The 25,652-nt window shown below is 44.7% G+C and overlaps 1 protein-coding gene across 8 annotated transcripts in view; it reads left to right on the top strand.

Moving 5' to 3' along the window:
* The window catches only part of enox1 (ecto-NOX disulfide-thiol exchanger 1), a 197,006-nt gene that overhangs the window by 156,678 nt on the left and 14,676 nt on the right, over positions 1-25,652 (top strand). For 6 of the 8 annotated variants that reach the window (XM_078939581.1, XM_004081660.5, XM_078939584.1 and 3 more), the window contains 2 exons: positions 463-519; positions 2,465-2,564. The exons of 1 other annotated variant lie outside the window; for it this stretch is intronic. In XM_078939581.1, coding sequence (XP_078795707.1) covers positions 463-519; positions 2,465-2,564 — 157 coding nt within the window. Of the gene's footprint in view, positions 1-462; positions 520-2,464; positions 2,565-5,369; positions 5,437-25,652 lie in introns of all 8 variants that reach the window. One more of the 8 variants, XR_013652696.1, reaches the window with a different exon arrangement.

A 25,652-nucleotide genomic window follows, 5' to 3' on the forward strand; every position in this document is an offset into this window, starting at 1 on the left:
CTGGAAAACTTCAGCTGCACTGTTCAGTACCAGGTATTTCCCAGTCACACTGGTTGAAGTTTTGGCTAAAGATGTCCTGGATCCATTTTAGGTCAGTGATTCGGATAATTTAAAATGAACCAATAATAACTATGAATCGGATCAGCAAACACAATCTATCAAATGAATCAAATTGTTGGTAAAAGTAATCATTATACCCCTAATATTTATGTAAATGTGTGTAATCCAGCTTTTACTAAAGTATTCCCATGTTTTAAAGCCAACCTGTCGATATGATGGGCTGTTTCCGCTTTGAATCAAAAAACGTCACTATCATGACGTCATACTTGAGACACTTTTACTAAACTGTCAGATCAGACATTCCCCAGAACACCCCACAAGGTCTGTGCTTATTTTTGCTTATTTATACACAGAAAACAAACTGTTGTAATAAACTTATGCTAAACGTCTTAATTTCTGCAGCTGCTGTGTGGTAAAGGAGAGGTTGTAGAGTCAACCAATGGGGAACTTCTTGACCAGGTAGTTCTGATTTTTGTGTAAATAAATGCATAAATGTATTTCTGGTCAGATCTTACATAATCTAGTAGTATTAGGTTTGAAAAGTCACAATGTTTACAAATGAATTCTGCATGCAGTCTGCAGGGAGTAGTTTGTTGATCCACACAACAGGTTCCTCATGTTCAAAAAAAAAGAAGTGTCAGTATAAAGACTGCATGTCTCCAGTGGTCACCTTTGTGACAATAATCTTAATGGAATGGCATCTTCTTTTTGTAAATATATTTAAAATGGGATTTTGTGTGTTTATTATGGAAGCATTTATGTAGCATAACTAAAAATAAAAGTCAAAAAAAGAAATGCTTTTTCATTTTCAAAATGAAGCTACATTTGTTGACTCAAAATTAACATGAAAAAGCAATCCGCCAAACCGCTTTTTCTTTTTCAACACCGCTCATTTTGTCACTTAATTGAATTGATAATGAAAATGGTATTTGACATTTCATTTTCATAAAGTTCTCTGGTAAATGTATAGCAAAATTAATTAAGAAATGTCTAATTTGAACATCAAAATTGATTAACAGAAATGCTTTTTCCTTTTCAAACTGAATCTGCATTTGTTGACTCAAAGTTAAAATGAAATGTTACATATGTTACATAATTAAAGCGAAAATGCAAAGAGGGGATTGCATTTTCGTTTTCACATCAACCTTGTGAATAGTGTCGCATAACTCAATCCCACTCAGCATTTCCAGGGGGGAGGCAGGGCGATGACGTCAGTGTGTGTTGGTCCAACACCCAAATGCCAAACGTTTAGGATGGTGAAATCTGCTAGAGCTCTTCATGGGGCTGTAGCTGTCCTCGAACAGCAAAATCAGCTGGAAGCTGCAGGAGACTATTTTCTAAATGTGCTTTTATTACTGTTATGATTACCATTAAGGGCCTGCTCGCTCATAATTGTTTAAATCCGTGCGGCCAGTGCTTTTTTCTTGGCTGCAAGGACCCGGAAGAAGGGTTAGCATTAGGCTAATACTTGGTAGAAACATTAGCCGTGGAGGAACTCCAAACTTTACTGGATGTAAAGATGTGGGAATTACATCAGCCTTTATATTTTCTGGACACCACTGGAAACACAAATTCATATGATGGTTTTACAGTTTCCTCGGGTATGCGTAGCAGCACTTCTGCCTTCGGCGATCCGGAGTTTCGGATTGCTGGGCTTTGCGAGCGCGCTAGGCCGAGGCGGCTGCTGGTCTGGAGAAAAAGCTAGTCCCGGGGGAAGCTTCAACGAACCGCAGTGTGTCTGAAAGACGACCGCAGAAGGCGGAAATGCTGCTATGTACTCACATGAAGCTGTGTACAATCATCATGAGTACACAGCCGTCATAACGCCCTCTCCCTCTCTGCCACTAACACAAGGCTAGAAGCCTGGCCGCACTGCTCCTAGACATGTCTGTGTCTCTTAGCAGAGTCAACAAATGCAGCTTCATTTTGAAAATGAAAAAGCATTTCTGTTGATCAATTTTAACTGTCAAATTAGACATTTCTAAATAAATAACACATTTACCAGAGAACTTTTTGAAAATGAAATGTCAAATACCATTTTAATTATCATTTTATATAAGTGACAGAATGAGGGGTATTGAAGAAAAAGAAATAGCAGCTTGGCAGATTGCTATTTGTTTTTAATTTTGAATCAACAAATGCAGCTTCATTTTGAAAATGAAAAACCATTTCTGGTATTGACTTTCATTTTTAATTATGCTACACAAATGCTTCTATAATTTATAGCTTGAAGATGTAATAATTCTGTTTTGAAAAGGGTAAAAAAAAAGAATATTGCTATTTTACAGGCCATTTTCCACAACCTGACACAGTCCAACAACATTTTTGATTAATTCTGATAGTTTATATTGGCCTGTTAAAGCAGGAGACCTCTCTGCATCTGAAGCTTGTGTCTGTGTGACAGAGCATGAATAGCTGCATTCCTGCACTCGTCCGCAGCAGAGACAGACGGACTGAGTTCATGAGAGGAGGAGTCGCATCAGAAAAGGAGGCTCTGCTTCTAGGTAAAAAATTATGTTTATTTTATTTAGTTATTTTTTGGGGGGGGCATTTCTGAGAGCAGATCCAGTGAGAAAACACCCTGACACCCCCAAACGTAATCCACGTCCCAGCAGGATCAAACAATGCGGGGTTTCCTTCGGGGCGTCAGGTTCATGGCAGGTGCTGTGGTGACCGCCGCCACCTTTCCTCTTCCTGGTGGCTCGCCTGCCTCAGCGGTCGCTTTCCCTTCAGCAGCAGTTGAAACACCATCTACCGCTTTTCCTGCTGCGACGGGCCCGCTTACTTTGTTGGCTAGAACTGGTGGCCCTGGCTCCTTCGTTGTGGGAACCTCCATGGTCAGGCATGTCCGCGTTAACGGGAGCCGCACTTTCTGTCACCCAGGCACCTTCGTCCATGACATCACCAACTCTGCCCACCAGCTCGCACTTCACAACCTCTCCGTTCACACTATAATAGTCCACACAGGAGGGAATTACCTCGAGTTTCAATCTGAGACCCTCAAGAAGGACTTCATCACCCTCATCCACTCCATCAAGCAGCTGGACAAACAGTGCATCATCCCCGGTCTGCTAGTATCCCCCCGCTTTGGAGACATTAAATTCAGCTGCAGTGTTTTTCAACCAATATGAAAGATCGTAAAATACTTTTTCTTTGTGTTTATTTGATTCTATTAAAGATAGTTTTATAAGAATGACGGTACCGCGATTTAGCTGCAACTAAAGCCGTTTTCTGAAAAGTCCCGCCCCTTTAACTGTCTCTGAGCAGAGCAGCTGCGTCTCGTAGCTTCGTGTTCGCAGGCATGGAAGGTGCTTTGTTACAGGGTGCGGTCCTGAGAAGGGTTCGGACTTAATGCAGTTAATAATAATCATAATCATAGCAACGATAAAAGCACATTTAGAAGATAATCTCGCTCTATGTTGGAGCTCTGTTTGTTTACAACGGACCGCATAATATCTTCTTCTATGGTAGTATCGTAATTTGTCCGGACCAATCACTATCTGATACGTCATCGGACCAACGGACAGCCAATCACATAATGTGATGTCAGCACTAGTCGAAGGACCCCGAATGGTTGTTGCAGGCCGAATGGTTATGGTACCTACACCTGCAGCTGCTGCACAGATGAGACAGGAGCCGAGCATTTGGGTTATGTGTGCCTGAGTAACATGTAAGTGTAAAGTTATTACTGGTAGGCACTCAGGTATGTTTCTGTTAATTATGAGTGTATTTTGATTATTTACTACAAGGTTTAATGTCTGTTAACCACGAATATGCATAAATAGCCGCTAGCTTGAGTGGCAGAGCTAATGCTAACACCTCAGCCGAGACAGTTTGTTTTTGTTGCTGCATACATGTAAATACAGTGTGTGATGCTGTTATTAATAACTAATGTTGTTATAAATAAATTTATACACAGCATTAGTCCCTTAGCTGTCAATTTCTGTTTATTTGATGATTCTGAAGCTATGTTGGGTTGAATAAGAGTTATATACATTCTGTATTTTCTTTCTGATGATGTCAGTTATTCTCATCAGTTCATATTATTGTGTTCGTATTATTGAAAGTCAATCCCTGGACTCTGTCATTTTAATTCTCCCGCACCTGTACGTTATGTGTCCTGATCCGACCTACTGGGGTGATTGCTACCACCTAAGATCCCAGGAGTCTTCTACACAATCGATTTGTCTCCAGATGACGAAGAGTCAAACAACATACTCTTAAAATGTATTTCAGACATCAAGTCATGGATGGCAGAGAACTTTCTACGGCTCAACCAGGACAAAACAGAGGTTTTAGTGATCGGTTCTGAAGACAAGATAGAGATTGTTTTATCTAAACTAAAAAATTACAAAACCTCTCAGTGTGTGAGAAACCTGTCCGCCCATTTCTCTCTCTTGAAGTACGATCTGTCAAGGCTTTTATTTCCAGCAGACTAGATTGTTGTAATACCCTCCTCTCTGGTAATACCCTCCTCTTCTTCCCGGAAGAAGGATGTCGAACCTTCAACTGCAGCAAAATTCAGCAGCACGTGTGCTGACGAGGACCAGGGGTCCTCGTCAGCACACGTGCCGACGTCGTTCGGGGTCACGGGATGTGAAGCCTATCCAGGCCACTCTTGGGCGAAGGCAGGGGACACCCCGGACTGTTCGCCAGTCTGTCGCAGGGTCACATATCACACAGTTGCAGTTTATAGTTGCTAATTAAACTATGAAGCATGTTTTTGGACGGTGGGAGGAAGCCGGAGACCCCGGAGAGAACCCACGCATGCATGGGAGGAACATGCAAACTCCACACAGAAAGGGGCCCCATTGATGTTCTTTTTCAGGTCCCCCAGCCGGGACTTGAACCAGGGTCCTTCTTGCTATGAGGCAAGAGTGCTAACCACTGTTCCACCGTGCAGCCCACAGGCCTTTTGGTTATTCCAAAAGTTGGAACTAAAACATACGGCAAGGCCTAATTCAGTTATCATGGACCTCGCCTGTGGAAAAGCCTCCCAGAGAGCCCCAGGGCCACAGTTCATGTTTTTAAAGGAAGACTCAACTAACCTACTTTTTTAATCTAGCTTTTAGTTGAAATTTGGGAACTAATTGGATATTTTAATTATTTATGTTCTCTTTTTACCAATTTGATTTATGTGTATGTATATGTATATATTTATTTTTATTTATTACTTTTTTATGTATTTATTCACATTTACCATTTTGTATGTCTACTAAGGTTCATTTATGTACTTATTTGGTCATTTATTTGTTTCATTTTATTTTATTCCTTTTACATTTAAGTTGTTACTCCATTGTTCTCCTCAGAGGGATCCTCCACATCAGTGACTGACCCTTCTTAGTGAACAGGGTCACTGCAAATGGGATCTCCGAGGTACGGCTCTTACAGTTTAATGATGTGGACATGTCCCCAAAACATTGTTTCCCCACTTTAGTACAAAGCCAGGTTTCTAAATTGCATAATTTTTTGTGTGTGTATGTATGTGTGGGAGGGTTGTTGGCATTGTGCGGTTTTTGAACAAAATATTTGTTTGTCATATCCTTTTGTGTTTAAAGTTGATTATGTTTTTATTAGGCCTGGGCGAGAAATCGATTGAATGAATTCATTCGAATTTTTTGTTCTGGGCGATTTCAAAAATAACTAACTCGAGTGTTTGTGTAATGGTGCATTTTTGGCTCCCCAGCGTAGCATTAGTTTCACATGGTGGTATGGCAAGCGACAAACCGCAAAATCATAGCATAGCACACACGAAACAACAAGCGACAGCATGGCTACTGTGAAAGTGAGAAGTTTTTTCCCAAGAAAGGAATAAAATCATATGTTGTTTGGAACTGGTATGGGTTTTCTGCCACAGACGTGGAAGAAGAGACCCCACGCTGCAACATTTGCCTAAAGCCCATCGCTGTCAAAGGCTCTCACTCACGTGGCACGCGCTCAGTCCTTTTACACACGCAGCGCACCGACACACATACACATACTTATTCTACAACGCCTGTATAGTTAGTCCATTAGTTAGTTCTTACTGTTATTTGTCAATAAAGAATACTGCGTTGTAATTATTACTTGTACCGGTATTCATTGGTGACGCGGTGTCCGGAGGATTTGTTATTCGGGGAGGGTTGACCGCGACTCCTGCCTCTTCATCTTCTTCTCCGTGGAGAAGGCGGGGTTTCTTAATTTAATTAAAACCTTGACTCGTTGTTTTTGCGGAAGTAGCAAACCTTAATAATGGATGTCATGATCGCATGAAGCTGTGACGCGGATCTGTTCGAGACCTGGTGGAAATTAAGATGATTTAATCCTGGTAACTGAAACAAACAAGCGGCATATCTTTTTTCTCCCCCCTACTTTTTGGGATAAACACACCGTCCCAGTGTCTTTTTTTTTTTTTCGACCGTCCTGGAGAGCAGCAGCAGCAGCGCGGAGGATATGGACAGCCTGACAAGCTACATCGACAAGCAATGCCAACACTTCGTCTTGGGGAAAACCCCTCAGTCAGGCAAGCCAGCCGCCCCCACCAAGCGGAGCTGTGCCGAAGAATCGCCGGGGGCATCTCCACCGAAGACGGAGTTCGAATCCAATGCGTGGGATATGCTTCTTAGCATTGACGCTAAACTATCCAGCTTCGACAGCCGTCTTTCCCTCCTGGAGGTTCTTCACCGGGAATTTCAAGAGATCAAGGATGCTCTAGAATTTTCCCAAAAACAAGTGGAAACCCTGACCACGGAAAACTCAGTGCTGAGAGAGTCGGTAAGTTATCTTTCTGATGGAATGAGCCGACTCTCTGAGGAAAATAAGAAGATCAAGGAGTCCATTCTGGATCTTCAATCAAGATCCATGAGAGACAACCTGGTGGTCATGGGAATACCAGAAACGCCAGAAGAAAACGCCGAGGAAAAAATAAAAAACTTTATTCAAACCCAGCTAAAGCTTCCAGAGGAAAAAGTTAAAACCATAAACTTTCACCGTGTGCATTGCATGGGAGCAGCGAGACCTGGGAACCGCAGGGCCAGACCCATCATGGCCAAGTTTGTGCTTCACAAGGAGAAGGAAGAGGTGAGGCACCGTGGCAGAGAGCTCCGGGGGACCGACTTCAGGATGGATGATCAGTTCCCCAAAGAAATCTTGGAACGTTGAAGGATCCTGTTCCCCATCAGAAGGAAATTTCTGAATGAAGGGGCCCGCGCTGTCATCTCTGTGGACCGACTCTATGTGAACGGACAGCTCCAACGCGACCCAAACGACACTCCCTGGCTCTTCTAAACCAGATATGTATCCACACCCTTTACACTCTCTGCACAGATGTTAGTTTATGCTTATATTTGATAAACTGGGCATAACTCACGGGGCATAAAGGTTTTCCACTTTAGGTAAAATCACCACCAGTCTCCTCAGCAGCTTCAAACCTGTTTATGATAGGTTTGTTCTGTTTTTACCCTCCCTGTTTTCTTAGTTATCCCCCCCTCTGCACTCCTTTCTCTTTTTTCTTTTTTTACACACTAGTCCCTTCTGCTCACCTAAGCTGCCACATAACTCAGCAACTCTACAATAGTACTGATCTGCACAACACACTTAGACACTCAACATGTCCAGCATTACATCACATGCACTGTACATTACACATTAAGCCCCATAGCAACATCAAGCACACCATTATGTGTACATATATACTCATTTTTGCCTCAATCAATAACATACAGTTTCTAACATTCACCTCAACAGCAGCATGTCCACCCTAAAGGCCCGTACACACCAGGACGAATTTCGCGCGCGATTTTCGCCGACGTTTAACTCCTCGTGACTAAACAAAGGACACCAATGAGAGTGTGCACACCGACGCGAAAAAACGCCACGCGTCAAAGCGTCAAAAAAAAACGCCTCGGGTTCGTTTTTTTTTTTTTTTTTTTTTGACGCGTCGCGTCGAAATCTATTCGTCCAATGAGAATGGCGCTTTTGCACACGTGTCTGCAGCTTCTGAAGTTACAGTAAAACACAACTTGGGGGCGCTCAAACACAAAACTGCCTTGCTGAGCACACATACCAGCGAAGAAGATAGACGCCAAGTAGCCTCTACACTGCCGCGAAGAAATAATGACGGACATTCTAAAATATCCCCGAACCAAGCACCAGTTGGAGCAACTGGTGCTTGAAATATTCATGTTTTCTTTGTATGATTCTGACAAGCGCGTAAATACTTGCTCTCTTCTTCTGAGTGAAAAGCGATTTTAAGAAGCGTAAAGTTGCGCAGCGCCACCTTGTGTACAGGAGTATTTCTGTTTTACATTAAGCGCCATCTAATGTCAGGGAATGAAATTGCATGTTCACTCGGCTCATCGTCAGCGAAAATCGCCTGGGTGTGAACACAAAAAACGTGGCGAAAAACGCTGGCGAATAACGCCTGGCGAATATTCGTCCTGGTGTGTACGGGCCTTAAGGTTAGTTACTTGGAATGTGCACGGAGCTGGAACCAGAGAGAAGAGACTGAAAATATTGACCAAATTAAAAGATCTCAAAACTGATTTTGCGTTTCTTCAAGAAACTCATATGTCTAGTTCCTTAGTGAGTATTCTCGCCACAGCAGATTTTCCAAACGTATAGTCAGCTTGTTATAATTCTAGACAGAGAGGAGTAGCAATTCTGATAAATAAGGAAGTTAAATTCACCGAAACCAACAAAGTTATAGATCCAGAAGGAAGATTTATAATAGTCACTCTTTCCACTCAAAATATGCAGCTTTGTTTAGCTAATGTGTACGCCCCCAATGTAGATGACCCTTCATTCTTTCATTCCTTCTTCTCTGCGCTATCTGAGCATACAGACAAATCGCTAATCATTGCAGGTGACCTCAACATGTGTTTAGATCCAGAGATGGATAGGCTAAATAACACAGGAAATCTTAGAATCTGGCAGTCCACAAACACTGTTAAACAGTACATGGAGGATTTTGGTCTTTGTGATGTTTGGCGTTTATTCCATCCCACGAAAAGAGCTTGTAGCTTTTTTTCCACAGTTCATCAATCATACTCCAGGCTAGATTATTTCTTGGTTAACAGCTCCTTGTTGAGCTTAGCTACGGAAGCACAGATCCACCCCTTTACTATCAGTGACCACGCACTGACTCTTAAAAACAAAACATCACCACCTTCATTAAGGAGCTGGAGGTTCAATACATCGTTGCTCAGAGACTCTAACTTTATAGACTTCTTTGCTAAAGAATGGTCCTCATATCTTCAAAATAATGACCACCCAGGTATTTCTTCATGGCTTTTATGGTAAGCCGGGAAAGCAGTCATGAGAGGCAAAATAATCGCCTTCTCATCCCACAAAAAAAAAGAAAAGAAAACTCTAAACTAGTGGATTTAGAGCAAAAAATCTGACTGTTAGAGGAAACCTACAGCAACTCTCCGGATGAACAAACTCTGCAACAAATAAGGAAAGTAAGAATCGAATTAAATGAAATAACTAATCAAAGAACACAGTTTTTATTACAGAGACTACGCCTGGAGAGGTTTGATCACAGTAATAAATCTGGGAAATTTTTGGCAAATCAACTCAAAATAAACACAGAGAAGACAACTATTTCATCAGTCATAGACCTAACAGGAAACGCAACACATGATCCAGCCGAAAGAAATTCAGTTTTTAAAAACTTTTACCAATCCCTCTACTCATCCCAAATTGATCCTTCTGACAATGACATCAATAGTTTTCTTGATAGCATAGATTTACCTACACCAACGGACAGGAACAAATCACAGCCCTGGAGTCCCCTCTTACTGAAGAAGAGCTACATAAAGCATTAACCAACATGCCTAGTAAAAAAGCCCCAGGACCAGACGGCTTCCCAGCAGAATTTTATAAAGAGTTTTGGCAAATTTTGGCTCCCATTTTTCTCAGAATGACAATAGAAATTAAGTATAACAATTATCTACCTCCAAATATGAACTCTGCTAATATTATCTTACTTCTGAAACCTGGGAAAGATCCCACATCACCATCCAGCTATAGACCTATATCGCTGATTAATGCAGATCTTAAAATAATCTGCAAAGCTTTGGCAGGAAGGCTGGAGAAGGTAGTTCCTTCTCTCATACATTCTGACCAAACAGGCTTTATAAAGGGTAGACATTCATCTACCAACATGCGCAGATTAATCAACCTCATAGTTTATACAACTATCAACAACCCAGAAGCAACCATTTTGTCACTGGACGCAGAAAAGGCATTTGATCAGGTCAACTGGAAATTTTTAATAGCCACCCTGAACAAATTTGTCTTAGGAAAATCGTTTATTAACTGGATTAAAATATTATATGCCTCTCCTAATGCTCGTGTCAGAACCAATGACCAAACATCTCCAAGCTTTAATTTACAAAGAGGAACCAGACAAGGCTGTCCACTTTCTCCGTCTTTATTTACACTATTTATTGAACCTCTAGCTGCTGCAATCAGGCAAAGTCGAGACATTGAAGGCATTCAAACCAAAAATCTAGAACACAAAATAAGTCTTTATGCGGATGATATTTTACTATTTAGTCCAAATTCGCAGTCTTCCATCTGCCAAATCATCTCCCTAATTAATAGATTTTCCTCAGTTTCAGAATACTCCATAAACTGGTCTAAAAGCACAATTCTACCAATTAATTGCAATTATCTAAATCTGTTATCTATTAAATTACAAACAGGCAACATAAAGTACTCAGGTGTAAATATTTCCTCTAGGCTTTCTGATCTATTCAAGTTAAACCACACCCAACTCCTTAAAACAACCAAGGCTGATCTCACTAGATGGAAAACTCTACCCATTTCTCTAATAGGGAGAGTTGCAACCATAAAAATGACGATTCTTCCCAAAATTAACTACCTGTTTTCAATGATTCCTTCCAAACCTCCAACTACTTGGTTCAAATCATTAGACTCATTCATTTCCCAATTCCTTTGGGAAGGTAAACCACCGAGGATCAGTTTAAAAACTATTCAAAAACCTAAAGATAGAGGAGGACTAGGCCTACCAGACTTCCAGGACTACTACTCTGCAAACAGATTGTTTTATGTACAAAAATGGCTGAATCCTGGACTGTTGGATGAATCTTGCTTAGATATAGAACAAAATCTCTATGATAACCTGGATATTTCTTATTTACCTTTCTTCAGTTCTAAAATTAAACAACACAAATGCTTCAGAAGTTTAAACATCAGCTCATCTCTAACAGCCTGGTGGGATTTTCTTAAAAAAAACAACCTCACATTATTTCCATGTAAACTCACCCTCATTTGGAACAACCCTGAAATTTTAATTAACAAAAACATTATTCATTTTGCTTCATGGAAGAACAAATGAATCCAGCAGTTCCAGCATATAATTCAGAATAGAACATTTATGTCCCTCTCAACGTTATCCTCAATCTATTGAATAAGTATAAACAAATTTCTAGAATATCAGCAACTTAAATCAGCTATAAGCACTAAATACTGCCTGACCTACACCTTTCCCTTACAGTAATACATTGCATGGACCTTAAAAATCCCAAACTCACCTCCAAAATGTATAAATTGATATCTAACATAAATGAAACAATTTACTTACCCATGACAAAATGGGAGTCTGAGCTGTCAATGAATTCTAGTGATCAATTTAGGCTACAGATCTGTTTGAATGCCTTTAATATGACCAAAAGTCCTAATCTGCAACTTATTCAGTACAAAATTCTCCACAGAATTCACTACACCGGACAGAGGTTATTTAAAATGGGTCTCAATCAGTCTGCTGTATGCACACAGTGCACAGGTAACAACATAGACGACTATTTGCATGCCCTGTGGTTCTGTCCACCTGTCCAATCATTCTGGCGCAAGGTCTGTGAGGATTTATCAATCTGGTTTGATCATAAGATTCCTGCATGCCCCAAACTCTGCTTACTAGGTGACCTGAATAACATCAATATAGAACCTAACAAGGCTTATATGGTTCTCACGGCTGTATGTATCGCAAAGAAAACTATCCTCCTAAACTGGAAATCTAAAAATAATCTTACCATCAACCACTACAGAAACCTCATGTCAGAGCATATTAGTTTAGAGATAATGTCCTCCACAAAAAACCTGTCGGCTTCAGACTCTCCCTGGCTCCAGCTGATTAGTCACATCACCTAATAGGGGTGGGATGGTGATGGGTTGAGCCGGGTCCTGGCTGGTTGGGTAGGCCGGGGTGGGTTTGGGGTGGTGGGCTCTGCCGGGCCTACCGCTCTCCCGGCTTGGGCTCTGGTTGCTCGGGTGGGGGGGTGGTGGGGGCGCACACTCTGCCGGCAACTTGGCTGGGGTTCTTGGGCTGATGCCTTCTGGGCGAAGGGGAGGCAGTGCGGCTGACCAGGAACGGTGGCCGGGTGCCGTGCTGGGTGGCTGGTCGCCGTGGCGGGGGCTGGGGGGGGGGGGGGGGGCTTGGGGCTCTGGGGCCGTTTGCCCGCGGCCGGTATTTCGCCCGTGGCCAGTAGTTGGCGCATGGCCTGGCCTCCCGGGGGTCGACGTTGCATTCACAGCAGGGGTTAAGGGGCTTACCTGGGTGGGTTTATTTTATTTTTTTACTATTATTATTATTATTTTTATTTATTTTTATTTATTTACTTTAATATTATTATTATTTTCTTTCTTATTTTTTTTGTTTTTTTATTTTTCTTTTTATTATTTTTATTTATTTATTTATTTTTCAATCGGGGGGGGGGGGGGGGGGCTGGGGGGAGCGGTGTGCTAGGCCTCCTGCCCCACCGTTTTGGCACCGGGCCCCTTCTTTGCTGGCTGTCTCTCTGTGCTGCGGGCGTCCATCTGCGGCTGGCTTGCCGCCTCCTGACTGCCTGGCCACCCTGGGAGGGGGGGCGCCTACCGCGGCTGGCTGGGGGGGCCGGTCGCTCGGGGGAGCCTTCTTCCCCCGGTTGTGCCCATCCGCCTGCTCCTTCCCGCTCTCACCCAAACAAATGTTGCACACAGTCACATAGGGCTGCGGGAACTGGATGGGTGGGGTATGCTGGCGGTGCTCACTGGGGGTGTTTCTCTCCGCCCTCCATCCTGGTTTTACTGGCATATTAGACACCCTGATTCATCTAGGGCCTTGTGGGGAGAGTCTGGTGGAGGGGGGCACGGTGAAACATCCGTGCTCATCTTTCACTGGTCCCCCCCCACAATTTTAACTTCCACTTTAGACACACACACTTCATGTTAGCAGCACACACACAGCAAATACCCATCACACACAGAGGGACCTCGGAGTGGGGGGGCTCTGTGGCTTGGCAGCGGTGGGGCCCCCCACACTGGAGACCTCCTATTTTACCTGCAGCACACACACAGCACACCCACACCTCCATACATATGTGGGGTCGGGGGGGGGGGGGGGGGGGGGGCCGGTCTTCACCCACCTGGTCCTCTCAGGGCAGCCTGGCTTGTGGGTATCCTGTCGGCTGCAATAATTGGTCGAGCGTGCGGCGCTGGGGGGTCGGTCGGCCGGGGGGGTTACTGCGTGGCGGCGGGGGGTGGGGGGTAACCAGAAGATTGTGAGTATGTGTGCGAGAGTGCATGGGTGGGACGGACCTGGGGGCTGGCTCGCTGGGATCCTCTGGGCCTCTCCCTCCCCATCACAGAGGGGGGAGGGCACTAAGGGGGTTGGGGAGGGGGGCTTAGATAATATGGCGGGGGAGGAGGGTTGTAGAGGGTAGGGTTATGGGGGGTGGCTGTGGGTGCGCGGCGATCTCTGGGATGCTCGGGCCGGGTGCCGGGGCTGGCTCGCGGGGGCGGGCCGCCGGTTGGGTGGTCGGCAGCCCATGGGTTCTCGGGGCCCTGGCGTCGTCCCTGGCCCTTGTCTCGGTGTCCGGCGCCCGGTGGCCCCCATGGCTGCCGCCTGGTACGGCCAAGCGCTCCTATCCTGTGGCCTGGGGGCCGGACGCCGGGTTCGCTTATGCCTTTGGGGGTCGGGGGGGCCCCTGTAGGGGGGCATTCTCTGCGCCTGGCTGGGTGGGTGGGCGATCCCCTCTTCCCCCACTCCCGGGCTGCCTGTGTCCGGTGCCGGGGGGGTTCCTGGCCTGGGGGTCTCTCCTCCCCTTTCCTGGTCTGGTTGGGTAGGATCTGGTTCCCCTTATGAACACACGGTTCACTTCGGCAGCATGCATGTATCTCCACCCCCACGTGCACGTGCACACTGCCACACTGCTCCCTGTCTGCTTCATTCCTCCTCCTAACCCACAGTGTATTGATGGACAGATGTTTTCCACTCATCTTAATGTCAGAATTTCACCTTTGATGTAATATTTGTCTTTCCAGCAGATCTGGTATAATTGTCACAGCTTAAAATAATAACTTATTCAAATCAGTCCGTGTATCCCCCACTTTCTCACCTTTTCTTCTTTTACTCTATCCCCCCCCCCCCCTAACATTCTTCCCTCTCCCTCCCCACACACACTAAATGTAACAAATAAATTAAAAATAATACAACAAAAAGGGGTTTATACAAATCTACACCCTGGTTTCTCGAAGCTATATAACCTCTTTTTGTGATAGTAAAACCTGTCCAACACAAAAAGCCTTCAGCTTTAATCTGTTTGCTCAGCTGTTGGACAGAAAAAGTTTTAAAAAAAATAAATAAATAAAAACATTTAATTAAAACCTTGGACCCCAGAGATAAGCTGTATTGTTAGTTGTTTAGAAAATGGTGCTACTCTCAAGGTGAATGTTTGTCTCCTTTTAGTCTAGACTACAATGTGTTACTTAAAACACAGCTGGTACTTTAAGTAAGTAAGTAAACTTTTTATTTTGGACAAGCGAAAACTAGTGTAGAATAACAAAAAAAGACAAAAATTATGTAAAACAAAATTATATAAACAACACAAGTCTTGCGTTTGATTAAATAAAACTTCATTTAAGTTGTGTCATGGCTACAGAACACTTTTCGAACCCAGATGCTGGAACCCAGAAGAAACACAGCGGGAGGCGAGCGTTGGCGGGTAAGAGTTTTAATACGAGGAGCAGAGAGCAGAACGTGAGCAGGTCCAGATGTCGGTTCCGAACTGAAAGGCAGAAGTTAGCGGCGTCACTGGTGGATTTCTCCGTAGGCCGATGTTGACAAAGGTGGAGACACTTGATGAGGCAGAGGCTCGTGGTGGGACCGCAGGAGAGGACAGACTGATGAGAACGGCTGGGAACTGATTCGAGCGACCACTCGTGGTACTGGATTCCTGAGGGTGAGTATAGAGAGAGACAGGATTAGTCATAGGCTTGACGTAGCGAAAACGAACAATAGCTTGACTTGAAGACCAACTATGCACCATCAGGGGCAACGGACTGGCGAAGACTGATGATCCTGTGGCTCCTTATGAAGGCGGATGAGGTGATGAGGTAAGTGGTCGCAGGTGTTGAGAATCAGCAGCCAAGCGGAGAGGAGAGGGGGAGGAGGCCGACAGAGGCACCATGTCAGTACCCCCCCCCTCAACGACCGCCTCCAGGCGGTCAAGGGCGGCGATCAGGGTGGGCACGGTAGAAATCCTCAATGAGAGAGGGGTCCAAAATAAACGAGCGGGGAATCCATGAGCGCTCCTCCGGACCGTAGCCCACCCAGTCGACCAGGAACTGGAATCCACGACCCCTCCGACGGACGTCCAAAATCCGGCTGACGTCATAGGCCGGAGCGCCGTCGACGACCCGGGCGGGCGGTGGGGAAGTGGACGGCGGGCACAGAGGACTGTCCTGGACTGGCTTGATCTGGGAGATGTGAAACGACGGGTGGACCTTCAGGGCTTTGGGCAAACGAAGACGGACACAGGTAGGGTTGATGAGTTTGTCTATGACGTAAGGACCGATGAATCGGGGAGCCAGTTTCTTGGAAGATGCCTGAATGGGGATATTGCGAGTAGAGAGCCAAACCCTCTGACCTGGTTGATAGTCGGGTCCCACCACCCTGCGACGGTTGGCGATCCGGCAGTTGCTCTCCTTGGTGCGGAGGAGAGCGGCCTTCGTCTGAGTCCAGACGCGTTGACAACGCTGGAGGTGATGTTGGACGGAAGGCACTGCCAGATCCAACTCCTGGGATGGAAACAGAGGTGGTGAGTACCCTAGGGCGGCCTCAAAAGGAGAGATCCCGGTGGCAGATGAAGGATGAGTGTTATGGGCGTACTCTATCCATACCAGGAAGGTGGACCAGTCCTTTTCATTCTGTGCCGCCAGACAGCGAAGAGCTGCCTCCAGCTCCTGGTTCGCTCTCTCCGCTTGACCGTTCGACTGGGGATGATAGCCTGACGAGAGACTGACCGTGGCCCCCAAGGCCGAGCAGAAGGCCTTCCACACTTGTGACGTGAATTGGGGGCCGCGGTCGGAGACAATGTCCATAGGGATGCCATGGTGGCGAAAAACATGGTTGACCATCAGGTCAGCAGTCACAGTGGCCGTGGGGAGTTGAGGAAGGGGAATGAAGTGAGCCATTTTCGAAAAACGATCAATAACAGTGAGGACGGTAGTGTTACCGTGTGACGGGGGAAGACCTGTGACGAAATCCATGGCCAGATGGGACCAGGGTCGATCGGGAGTGGAGAGTGGATGAAGCAGACCTGCCGGAGCTGAGGATGAAGATTTCGATCGGGCGCACGTGGAGCAGGCTGCGACATAATCTCGCACGTCCTTTTCCATGGCAGGCCAATGGAACCTTTTGCGGATGAGGTTAAGAGTCCGGTGAACCCCCCCATGGCAAGCCAAGCGGGATGCATGCCCCCAGGTGATGACCTCGGACCGGAGATCAGCTGGGACGAACAAGGTACCCCTGGGGACAGGAGGGTGGTCATCATTGTCTCTCAGGGCTTGGAGTACCTTGTTCTCGATGTCCCACGTGAGGGTTCCGATGACGCAGGTGGAAGGAAGGATGGTGGCCGGGGCGCGTTCTGATGGACTGTACTTTCGGGACAGGGCGTCAGGCTTGATATTTCGGGATCCGGGTCTGTAGGTGATTACAAAATTGAAGCGGTCAAAAAAAAGACACCAACGAGCTTGCCTGGAGTTGAGTCGTTTGGCTGAGCGGAGATAGGCCAGGTTCTTGTGGTCTGTCCACACGATGAATGGCTGTTCTGCTCCCTCCAACCAGTGACGCCATTCCTCCAATGCCAGCTTGATGGCAAGTAGTTCCCGGTTGCCGACATCATAGTTTCTTTCTGCTGGTGATAGTTTTCGTGAAAAATAAGCACAAGGTTTTAATTTGTCAGTTGAGGCCTCTTTTTGGGAGAGGACGGCACCCACACCGGTATCAGAAGCGTCCACCTCGACAATGAATTGACGAGATGGGTCAGGTTGGATGAGGATGGGTGCGGATACGAAAAGGTCCTTCAGTTTGTCGAAGGCTTGTTGGGCTTCAGTAGACCAGGCAAAGGGATGAGTAGTGGAAGTAAGGCGTGAGAGGAGAAGCGATGCTGCTGTAATTCCTGATAAATCGCCTATAAAAGTTGGCGAAGCCTAAGAACTGCTGAAGTTTTTTCCGTGTGTCTGGAGGTGCCCAGTTGGCAACGGCCTCTATCAAAGAGGGGTCAGGTCGGATGCAACCTGCCTCGATGACGTAGCCGAGAAACTGAACGGTTGGAACATGAAATTCGCATTTCTCGAATTTTACATAGAGTTGGTTTTCCAAAAGTCTCTCAAGCACGAGACGTACGTGATGTTCATGCTGGGCCTGATCATGGGAATAGATGAGAATGTCATCAAGGTAGACGAAGATGAAGCGATTAAGGAAGTCACGGAGAACGTCGTTGACCAACCGCTGGAAGACTGCAGGGGCGTTGGTGAGGCCAAAGGGCATGACCAAATATTCATAGTGCCCTAAGGGGGTTTTAAATGCAGTCTTCCATTCGTCGCCTTCCTTGATACGAACCAGATGGTACGCATTGCGGAGGTCTAATTTCGTGAAGATACGGGCTTGTTGAAGAGAGTCAAAAACAGACGTGATTAAAGGCAAGGAATATTTATCTTTGACGGTGATCTGATTTAGTTCGCGGTAGTCGATGCAAGGCCTGAGTGTCTTATCTTTCTTAGCCACGAAGAAAAAACCAGCCCCCACAGGGGAGGAAGAGGGTCGTATGTGACCTAACGAGAGCGCTTCCTGGATGTACTGTTCCATGGCGCTTCTTTCGGGACCGGACAGGTTGAACAGCCGCCCCTTAGGTAAAGGAGCGCCAGGAAGGAGAGTAATGGCGCAATCGTAAGGTCTATGCGGGGGAAGAGCGCTAGCCTTAGATTTGCTGAAAACAGCTTTTAAGTCGTGATAACAAGACGGAATGGAAACCAGATCTACTGAGGCGGGACTCTCGGTATCTATGGGGGGAACACGGGGAACAGCGGACAGTAAACAGTTTGCAAGGCAATAAGGACTCCACTGAGTGACAGATCCCTGAGCCCAGTTAAATTGGGGATTATGTAATCTGAGCCAGGTGAACCCTAACACTATGGGGGTATGGGCGGACTGGGTGATGTAAAACTGAATAGATTCCCTATGGTTACCTGACGTGACGAGGAGAATGGGCTTGGTGCGATGGGTGATACGGGACAGGTGTTGTCCCCCGAGGCCCGAGGCTTCAATGGGGTTTTCTAGGGGCTCTGTGGGGATAGACAAGTGGTCAACTACACGAAAGTCAATTAAGCTCTGTTCCGCCCCAGAATCTACGAGGGCCCTGAGATCATGAACTTGGCGATCGAGGCATAACTTGACAGGTAAATACATGAATTCTTTACCAGAATCAGTGGCAGATAACTCCCCTCGCGGCCTGTCGTCTAGCGAGGGGCTGGGAAGTTTAAACGAACTGGGCATCCCGAGACTAGATGGCCTTTAGCCCCGCAGTAAAAACAGGCTCCAGCTTCGCGTCTTTTGCGCCGTTCCTCTTCTGACAGCCTTGAGTGGCCGATCTGCATGGGTTCCTCCATAGTCTTGGAGGGGACAGGACACTCAGCAGCATACAGGCCTGGATCGATCGGTGGAGCGTGGATGGACTTAGTCGGGGGACGTGGAGCCGGATGACCTCGTTCTTTTTGGCGCTCACGTATCCTAACGTCCGACCGGAGAGCGGCGGACACTAACTCCTCAAAGGATCGTGCTTCCAGTTGAGAACAAAGGTGGTCTTTAATTTGTTCATTCAAGGACTGGTAAAAAACGCCTTTGAGGGCCAGATCGGGCCAGCCAGCTTCAACCGCTAGAATGCGGAAATCGATGACGTGATCGCTAACAGCACGGTTCCGCTGTTTGAGTGCGAGCAGCCGCCGGGTTGCCTCTTCCTGTTTACGAGGTTGGTCGAATATCAGGCGGAATTCGCCGAGGAATCGCTCGTAAGACAGGTGAGAGATGGGATTGGCAGAGAGAAAAGCTTGGGCCCACTGGAGAGCTTTACTTCGTAGAGAATTAATGACAAGGGTGATCTTACTGTGGTCGGACTGGTAGAATCGGGGAGCTTGTTGACATATTAACTGGCACTGCAGCAAAAATCCTCCGCAGGCTTCCACCTCCCCGAAGAAAGGTTCCGGTTGGAGTCGGATGTTTTCGGTTGCGGACGGCACTCCGGAAGCGGAAGGAGCTGGGACGACAGGAGTATGGACGGTGGCAGGCGAAACCTGGGAAAACTGGCTGGTTAGTTCATGTAAGGTCTGGGTCATACCATCTAGACGATGAAAGAGATCCTGCTGGGCAGCCGCCATTTGCGACAGAGCGTCCGCTTGACGTCCCAGCATAATGCCTTGTTGGGAAACGGCTAATCTGAGTCCTTCTGGGTCAGCTGGGTTGGGATTATGGCCAGTCCGTTCTGTCATGGCTACAGAACACTTTTCGAACCCAGATGCTGGAACCCAGAAGAAACACAGCGGGAGGCGAGCGTTGGCGGGTAAGAGTTTTAATACGAGGAGCAGAGAGCAGAACGTGAGCAGGTCCAGATGTCGGTTCCGAACTGAAAGGCAGAAGTTAGCGGCGTCACTGGTGGATTTCTCCGTAGGCCGATGTTGACAAAGGTGGAGACACTTGATGAGGCAGAGGCTCGTGGTGGGACCGCAGGAGAGGACAGACTGATGAGAACGGCTGGGAACTGATTCGAGCGACCACTCGTGGTACTGGATTCCTGAGGGTGAGTATAGAGAGAGACAGGATTAGTCATAGGCTTGACGTAGCGAAAACGAACAATAGCTTGACTTGAAGACCAACTATGCACCATCAGGGGCAACGGACTGGCGAAGACTGATGATCCTGTGGCTCCTTATGAAGGCGGATGAGGTGATGAGGTAAGTGGTCGCAGGTGTTGAGAATCAGCAGCCAAGCGGAGAGGAGAGGGGGAGGAGGCCGACAGAGGCACCATGTCAAGTTGTCTGCCATTTGTACTTATTGCTTTCCTTAAGTGTGTGTGTGTGTGGGGGGGGGGGGGGGGGGGGGGGGGGGAATAGGAAATCGAATTTTAAAAAATAAAATCTGAGATTTTATTTTTAGGCCATATCACCAAGCCCTAGTTTTTATGTAAAGCACTTTGAGTGGCGTGAGTTGTAAAAGTGCTTTACAAATGCTATACAAGTTTGATTTGATTTGAAGACATAATTATTGTTGTTGACGGCGGCATTACTGTTCTCTTAAGATGTTAAAACTGGCGTTAACAGCAATAATTACGTTTTCAAATGTTACGGTTAGGATTAGGTTAATGTAAGTTGCCGAAGCGCGCTTTTTTTAAGTTCAGCCTCAAAAAAAATTCTGATGTCTAAACATTAGTCCCTCAGCCTTGTCCAACCAGGTGACCCTGGCCTCATTAATGCGTGTTTAATTGACCACTTCCAATGAAAAGTGTGTGTAAATGTGCATTTTGGTCTTCTGAATTCCAAACGGGTAATGGGTCTACGACAGTTTTCTGGGCTCTACATACAAAATGCACAGCCACTGAACAGATGTTGAAAGTTAAACCAGGTTGAACTTTGACAAGTCAGGGACTTGGATTTGGTAGTGACATATGCCGTCCCTTTTAATTCACAAAAGTACCAACCGTTTGAAAATTGGTCACGGAGGAGAAATTAATAATTGCGGTTTGTGTCCACCTGAAATTCCATGACACTAAGTCCTTCATAAATAGAATGAATAAATAGAAAGAGGGGAAAAAAAAGCCTGGAGCAAGATTCACAGGATTTCCACTGCTTTGGTATTTCACACCGAGTCTCTTCCAACAGTGGGGGGCTGACATGTGCTGGTAAACGGTAGAAAAAGAAAAAGCCCGACCCTGCTTGTCTGACAGAATAAAAACAGAGCGTGGCCCTTTAAGAAATTAACTGCAACACCAATCAATCTTAAAATCCCTGCAGGTTCCACTGGTTAGAGATATGGACATGTGTGAGCAGCAGTTACAGAGGTTATGTATTAAGCCCACATGCTATGCAGCTCATGCAGCAGAATAGAGAGGAGCAGGGAGTCATCTGTTTTTGTGCTGTTCTGTCGACAGCAGAGCCAGCAGCAGGACATTTATCTCTTTTAGAGGCACCAAGAAAATCTAGATATGAGGCAGAGAGAAGAAGCGCTCCTATGCCTTCCTGCTGCTGCCGGATCTATGTTTTTTATCCAACTCCATTAAAACATGTATGACTGACATTTTTACCCACAGCCATATATCCACAGCTTATACCCACATATACCCATATACCCATATACCCATATACCCACCCATATACCCACAGCTTCTCAAATAAGTAACTTACCCCCCCAAACCTAAAAGATAATTGTGTCACCGTTGTTATTACATTTATACGACGGAGTATTAGGGCCACCAAAAAAAAAAAAAAAAAGTAAAATTACGACATTTTATCTCGTAAATTTACGAGAAAAAAGTCATAGATTAACAAGGAGAAAACACCGAAGTTGTCCGCTTATCGGAGCATCGCTTGAAGATGAAAGATGTGGAGCCTTTTCTGAAGCTTTATTTCCAGGTTTATTATAGGTTTGAAACAAACAGATTCTGAACCTTTGGCGACTCAAAATCAGCTTATTATCAGTGGAGCCGGTTTTCTGGGGTTCAGTGTCAGTAAAGCGGAGTTTCATATGTAAAATAAGGAGCTCAGAGTCACGTTTGGGTGCAGAGGATCGTTGCAGCTTTTATTCTCCTTTTCATTCACAAACCCTGAAGTTCATCTGTCACCTTACGTCATGAACCTGTCATCAGATCCGAACACCAATGCGGAAGTAAACGTCCCGTTATATCATCAAACAACAAAGATGAATGAAAATAGTCTATTATATTAGCATTAGAACGTTGAAAATGCCAAAAAAGTGATCCTTCTCCTCAGACGGAAGCGTCACACAAACGTAGAGATCTTGTTTTGGGTGGAGGAAGAAAGGATTGAAGTGGAAAGCTGCAGGGACACCGATGGCTTCATCCGGCTGCAGGGATCCTGCAAACCAACCATCAATAAATAAAACTTTAATAAATTGTAAATCAAACAAATGAGCTTCCAGATATTTGGAACATTCAAGCTCATTCAGCTCACCTGTTCAACTGAGTTTAGTCGGTCTGCTCTGTTGCTGCGCGGCGTTCACCTGCTGCTCTGCATGCTCACTTCCACTTAATATCGTAAATTTTCGAGTTTTTTTCTCATAAATTTACGACTTAAAATCTTGTAAAATTACGAGTTTTTTCTCCTAAATTTATGAGTTTTTATCTCCTAAATTTAGGAGATAAAAACTCATAAATTTTACTTTTTTTTTTTGGTGGCCCTAATACTCCGTCGTACATTTGTGATAAAATTCATGTATTCTTTTTTTTATTTTATTTTTTATTTCAAGCACCTTAAAGAAAAGTCTTATATGATCCCGGGGGCGACAGTGGCTCAGGTGGTTGAGCGGTTCGATCCCCGCTCCCACCAGCCAAAATGTCGTTGTGTCCTTGGGCAAGACACATCACCGTCCTTGCCTCCAGTGTGGCTCCACTGGTGTGTGAATGTGTATGAATGTCCCGGTGATGGTCAGAGGGGCCGTAGCCGCGAACTGGCAGCCACGCCTCTGTCAGTCTGCCCCAGGGCAGCTGTGGCTACAACCGTAGCTTACCATCACCAAGTATGAATGAGGAGTGAATGAATAATGGACACAATGTAAGCGCTTTGAGTGTCTTGAAAAGCGCAGATAAATCCAATCCATTATTATTATTATCCCATCCCCTTTTTCACAAAATGCACAAAAATTTGTGCATTTTTTTATTCACAGGGTTTATTTTCCATAAAACATTCACATTACCTTCTGTATAGCAGCTATGCAGAAGTGAAATTTGCTTATTTGTTTTTATTGATCATTTCTAGCCTTCTAAAATGTCATCAGTGACATCTTGTAGTTTTTTTAATACATGTAAACTTTTGCTTTGTTTCAAACCTTCAACCTGTTCCATAAATCCACACCACACATTGATAAGCACATTTTCTTTTTTGTAGTAGGAATGCACTGCTTTGTGTTGCTTTCAAGTTCAGCTGATTACTTAACTCTTAACCCACATCTCTGTCCTTGAACATTTGTTGTATGTTTATTGGAAGTAAGTTATTTCTGGCTTTACACATGATGAGTGCTGTTTTAAGTTTAACTAGTTCCCATAATTTCAATAAACCCGACTTTAAAAACAGTCCATTTATATGTGTCCCATAATCCACACTATGAATAATTTAAAGTAGCCTTTTTTTGTACAATGTACAAAGACTGTAAATTTGTTTTACTGAATGAATGATGAATATATTGGTAAACGTGCTTTGTGAGTGAGTGTATGAAGCGTTTTTCCCAACACTGCTAAGCTTTTAGCAAGTTTAGCTCTGACTTGCTTTATTTGTGGCTTCCAACTTATTTTGTGGTTTATTCCGAGGAACTCGATTTCATTCACTCTTTCCAAAACATGACTATCAATTGCAACTTTTATTTCTAAATCTGCAGGAATGTGACAATTTCCAAAAAATCATGAATTTAGTTTTGTTAACATTGAGTAAGAGTTTATTTTTGCCGAACCATTGTTTTTACTATTTTCATGTTTTGCTGAAATGTTCCTGTTTGAAAGTATAAATTGCATATATAGGTTAGATGGTTAACAATTATCACCATCATATTAATTACGTTACAGTCTGTAGATGTTTTTATTTTTTTATTTTTTGACGATTTTTAGAACTTTTTTTTTGCTTCCACGGGTTTCTAAGACAGTTTTAGGGCCACCAAAGAAAAAAAGTTAGATTACGAGATTTAAAGTCAGGAAGCTACGAGAAAAAAACTTGTATATTTGAATTTTTTTCTCGTAAATAAAGTGGAAGTGAGCATACAGAGCAGCAGCAAGTGAACGTTGCGCAGCAGAGCAGACCGACTAAAATTAATTGAGCAGGTGAGCTTAATGTTTGATAAAGTTATGAATGTTTGGAAGCTCATTTGTTTCAGTTATGATTTATTAATATTTTATTTATTGATGGGTGGCTTGCAGGATCTCTGCACCCCGTTGATGAAAGCATCGATATCCCTTTTTTGCATGTTCTCATGATACTGGTTAATTTGTTTATACATTGTTTGTATCACTTTTCCTTTTCAACAATTCTATTTATCAATAAATGTTTGTATAAACTGTTTTTTTTCATCCTTTTCTTAGTCCATTAGTCATCCATGGATTTTTATTATATTGTTTTCTACTAAAGGGTTTTGTAATTGGGCAGTTTTTGTTGTAGATGTAAACCCTTGCATACATTTTTCATAAGCTGAGTTAACATTTTTGCTTTCGTACAGGGTTTTCCAAGTTTGTGCTTGTAGTTCTGATTTAAATGTACAGTATTGACAAGGCAGAACACAGGACTGGACTCAGATGCAGAGCTTAAGGTTTTAATTCTTGGACACAAGAGAAGAGCTAGCTTTGACAGGTGATAGCACATGACAAACAGGCACAGGACAAAGGGAAACACAGGCTATAAATACATGAGGAGGGGAAGCACAGGTGGGAATGATCAGGGATGATGAGGCAGACTCAGGTGTGGGGAACAGACTTTCAAAATAAAACAGGAAACCCCACACGAGACAACAGGAAGCTTGACGAGACATGACAAGTATTTATTGGTAAATGGCGTATACTTATATAGCGCTTTTCTACCTACAAGGATAAAGCGCTTTACAGTCACAGACCCATTCACCCAGTCACGCACACATTCACACACAGATGGCCGCTCTGCTGCCAAACACAGGCGCCCGCTTACCGCCAAAGGTTGGGTTCAGTGTCTTGCCCAAGGACACTTTGACTCATGGGTGTGCAAGGCGGGAATCGAACCTGCAATATTACGATCAAGGGTCGACCGCCCTACCGCTGCACCACAGCCGCCCAAATTGATTACTCTGTTAGTTTTTCTTTGTAAACTACTTGCCTTTTTTCTTTCAATTCTCCACAAACATATTAATAGTTTGCAAATGGTCAGTGATGTCAGTTATCAGCAATCCCCTTTTTATTCTGTTTTCTAGGCAGTTTGTGAATATATTATTTATTAAGGTTGTGTTGTTTGTTGTTATTCTCCTCGGTTTGTTGATTAATGGATATATGCTTAAACTGTACATTGTATGAATAAAATCGTCTGTCATGGTG

The sequence above is a fragment of the Oryzias latipes genome, chromosome 21, assembly GCF_053564925.1.
Source record: "Oryzias latipes strain Hd-rR chromosome 21, Olatipes_Hd-rR_3.1".
Classification (NCBI taxonomy): Eukaryota; Metazoa; Chordata; class Actinopteri; order Beloniformes; family Adrianichthyidae; genus Oryzias; species Oryzias latipes.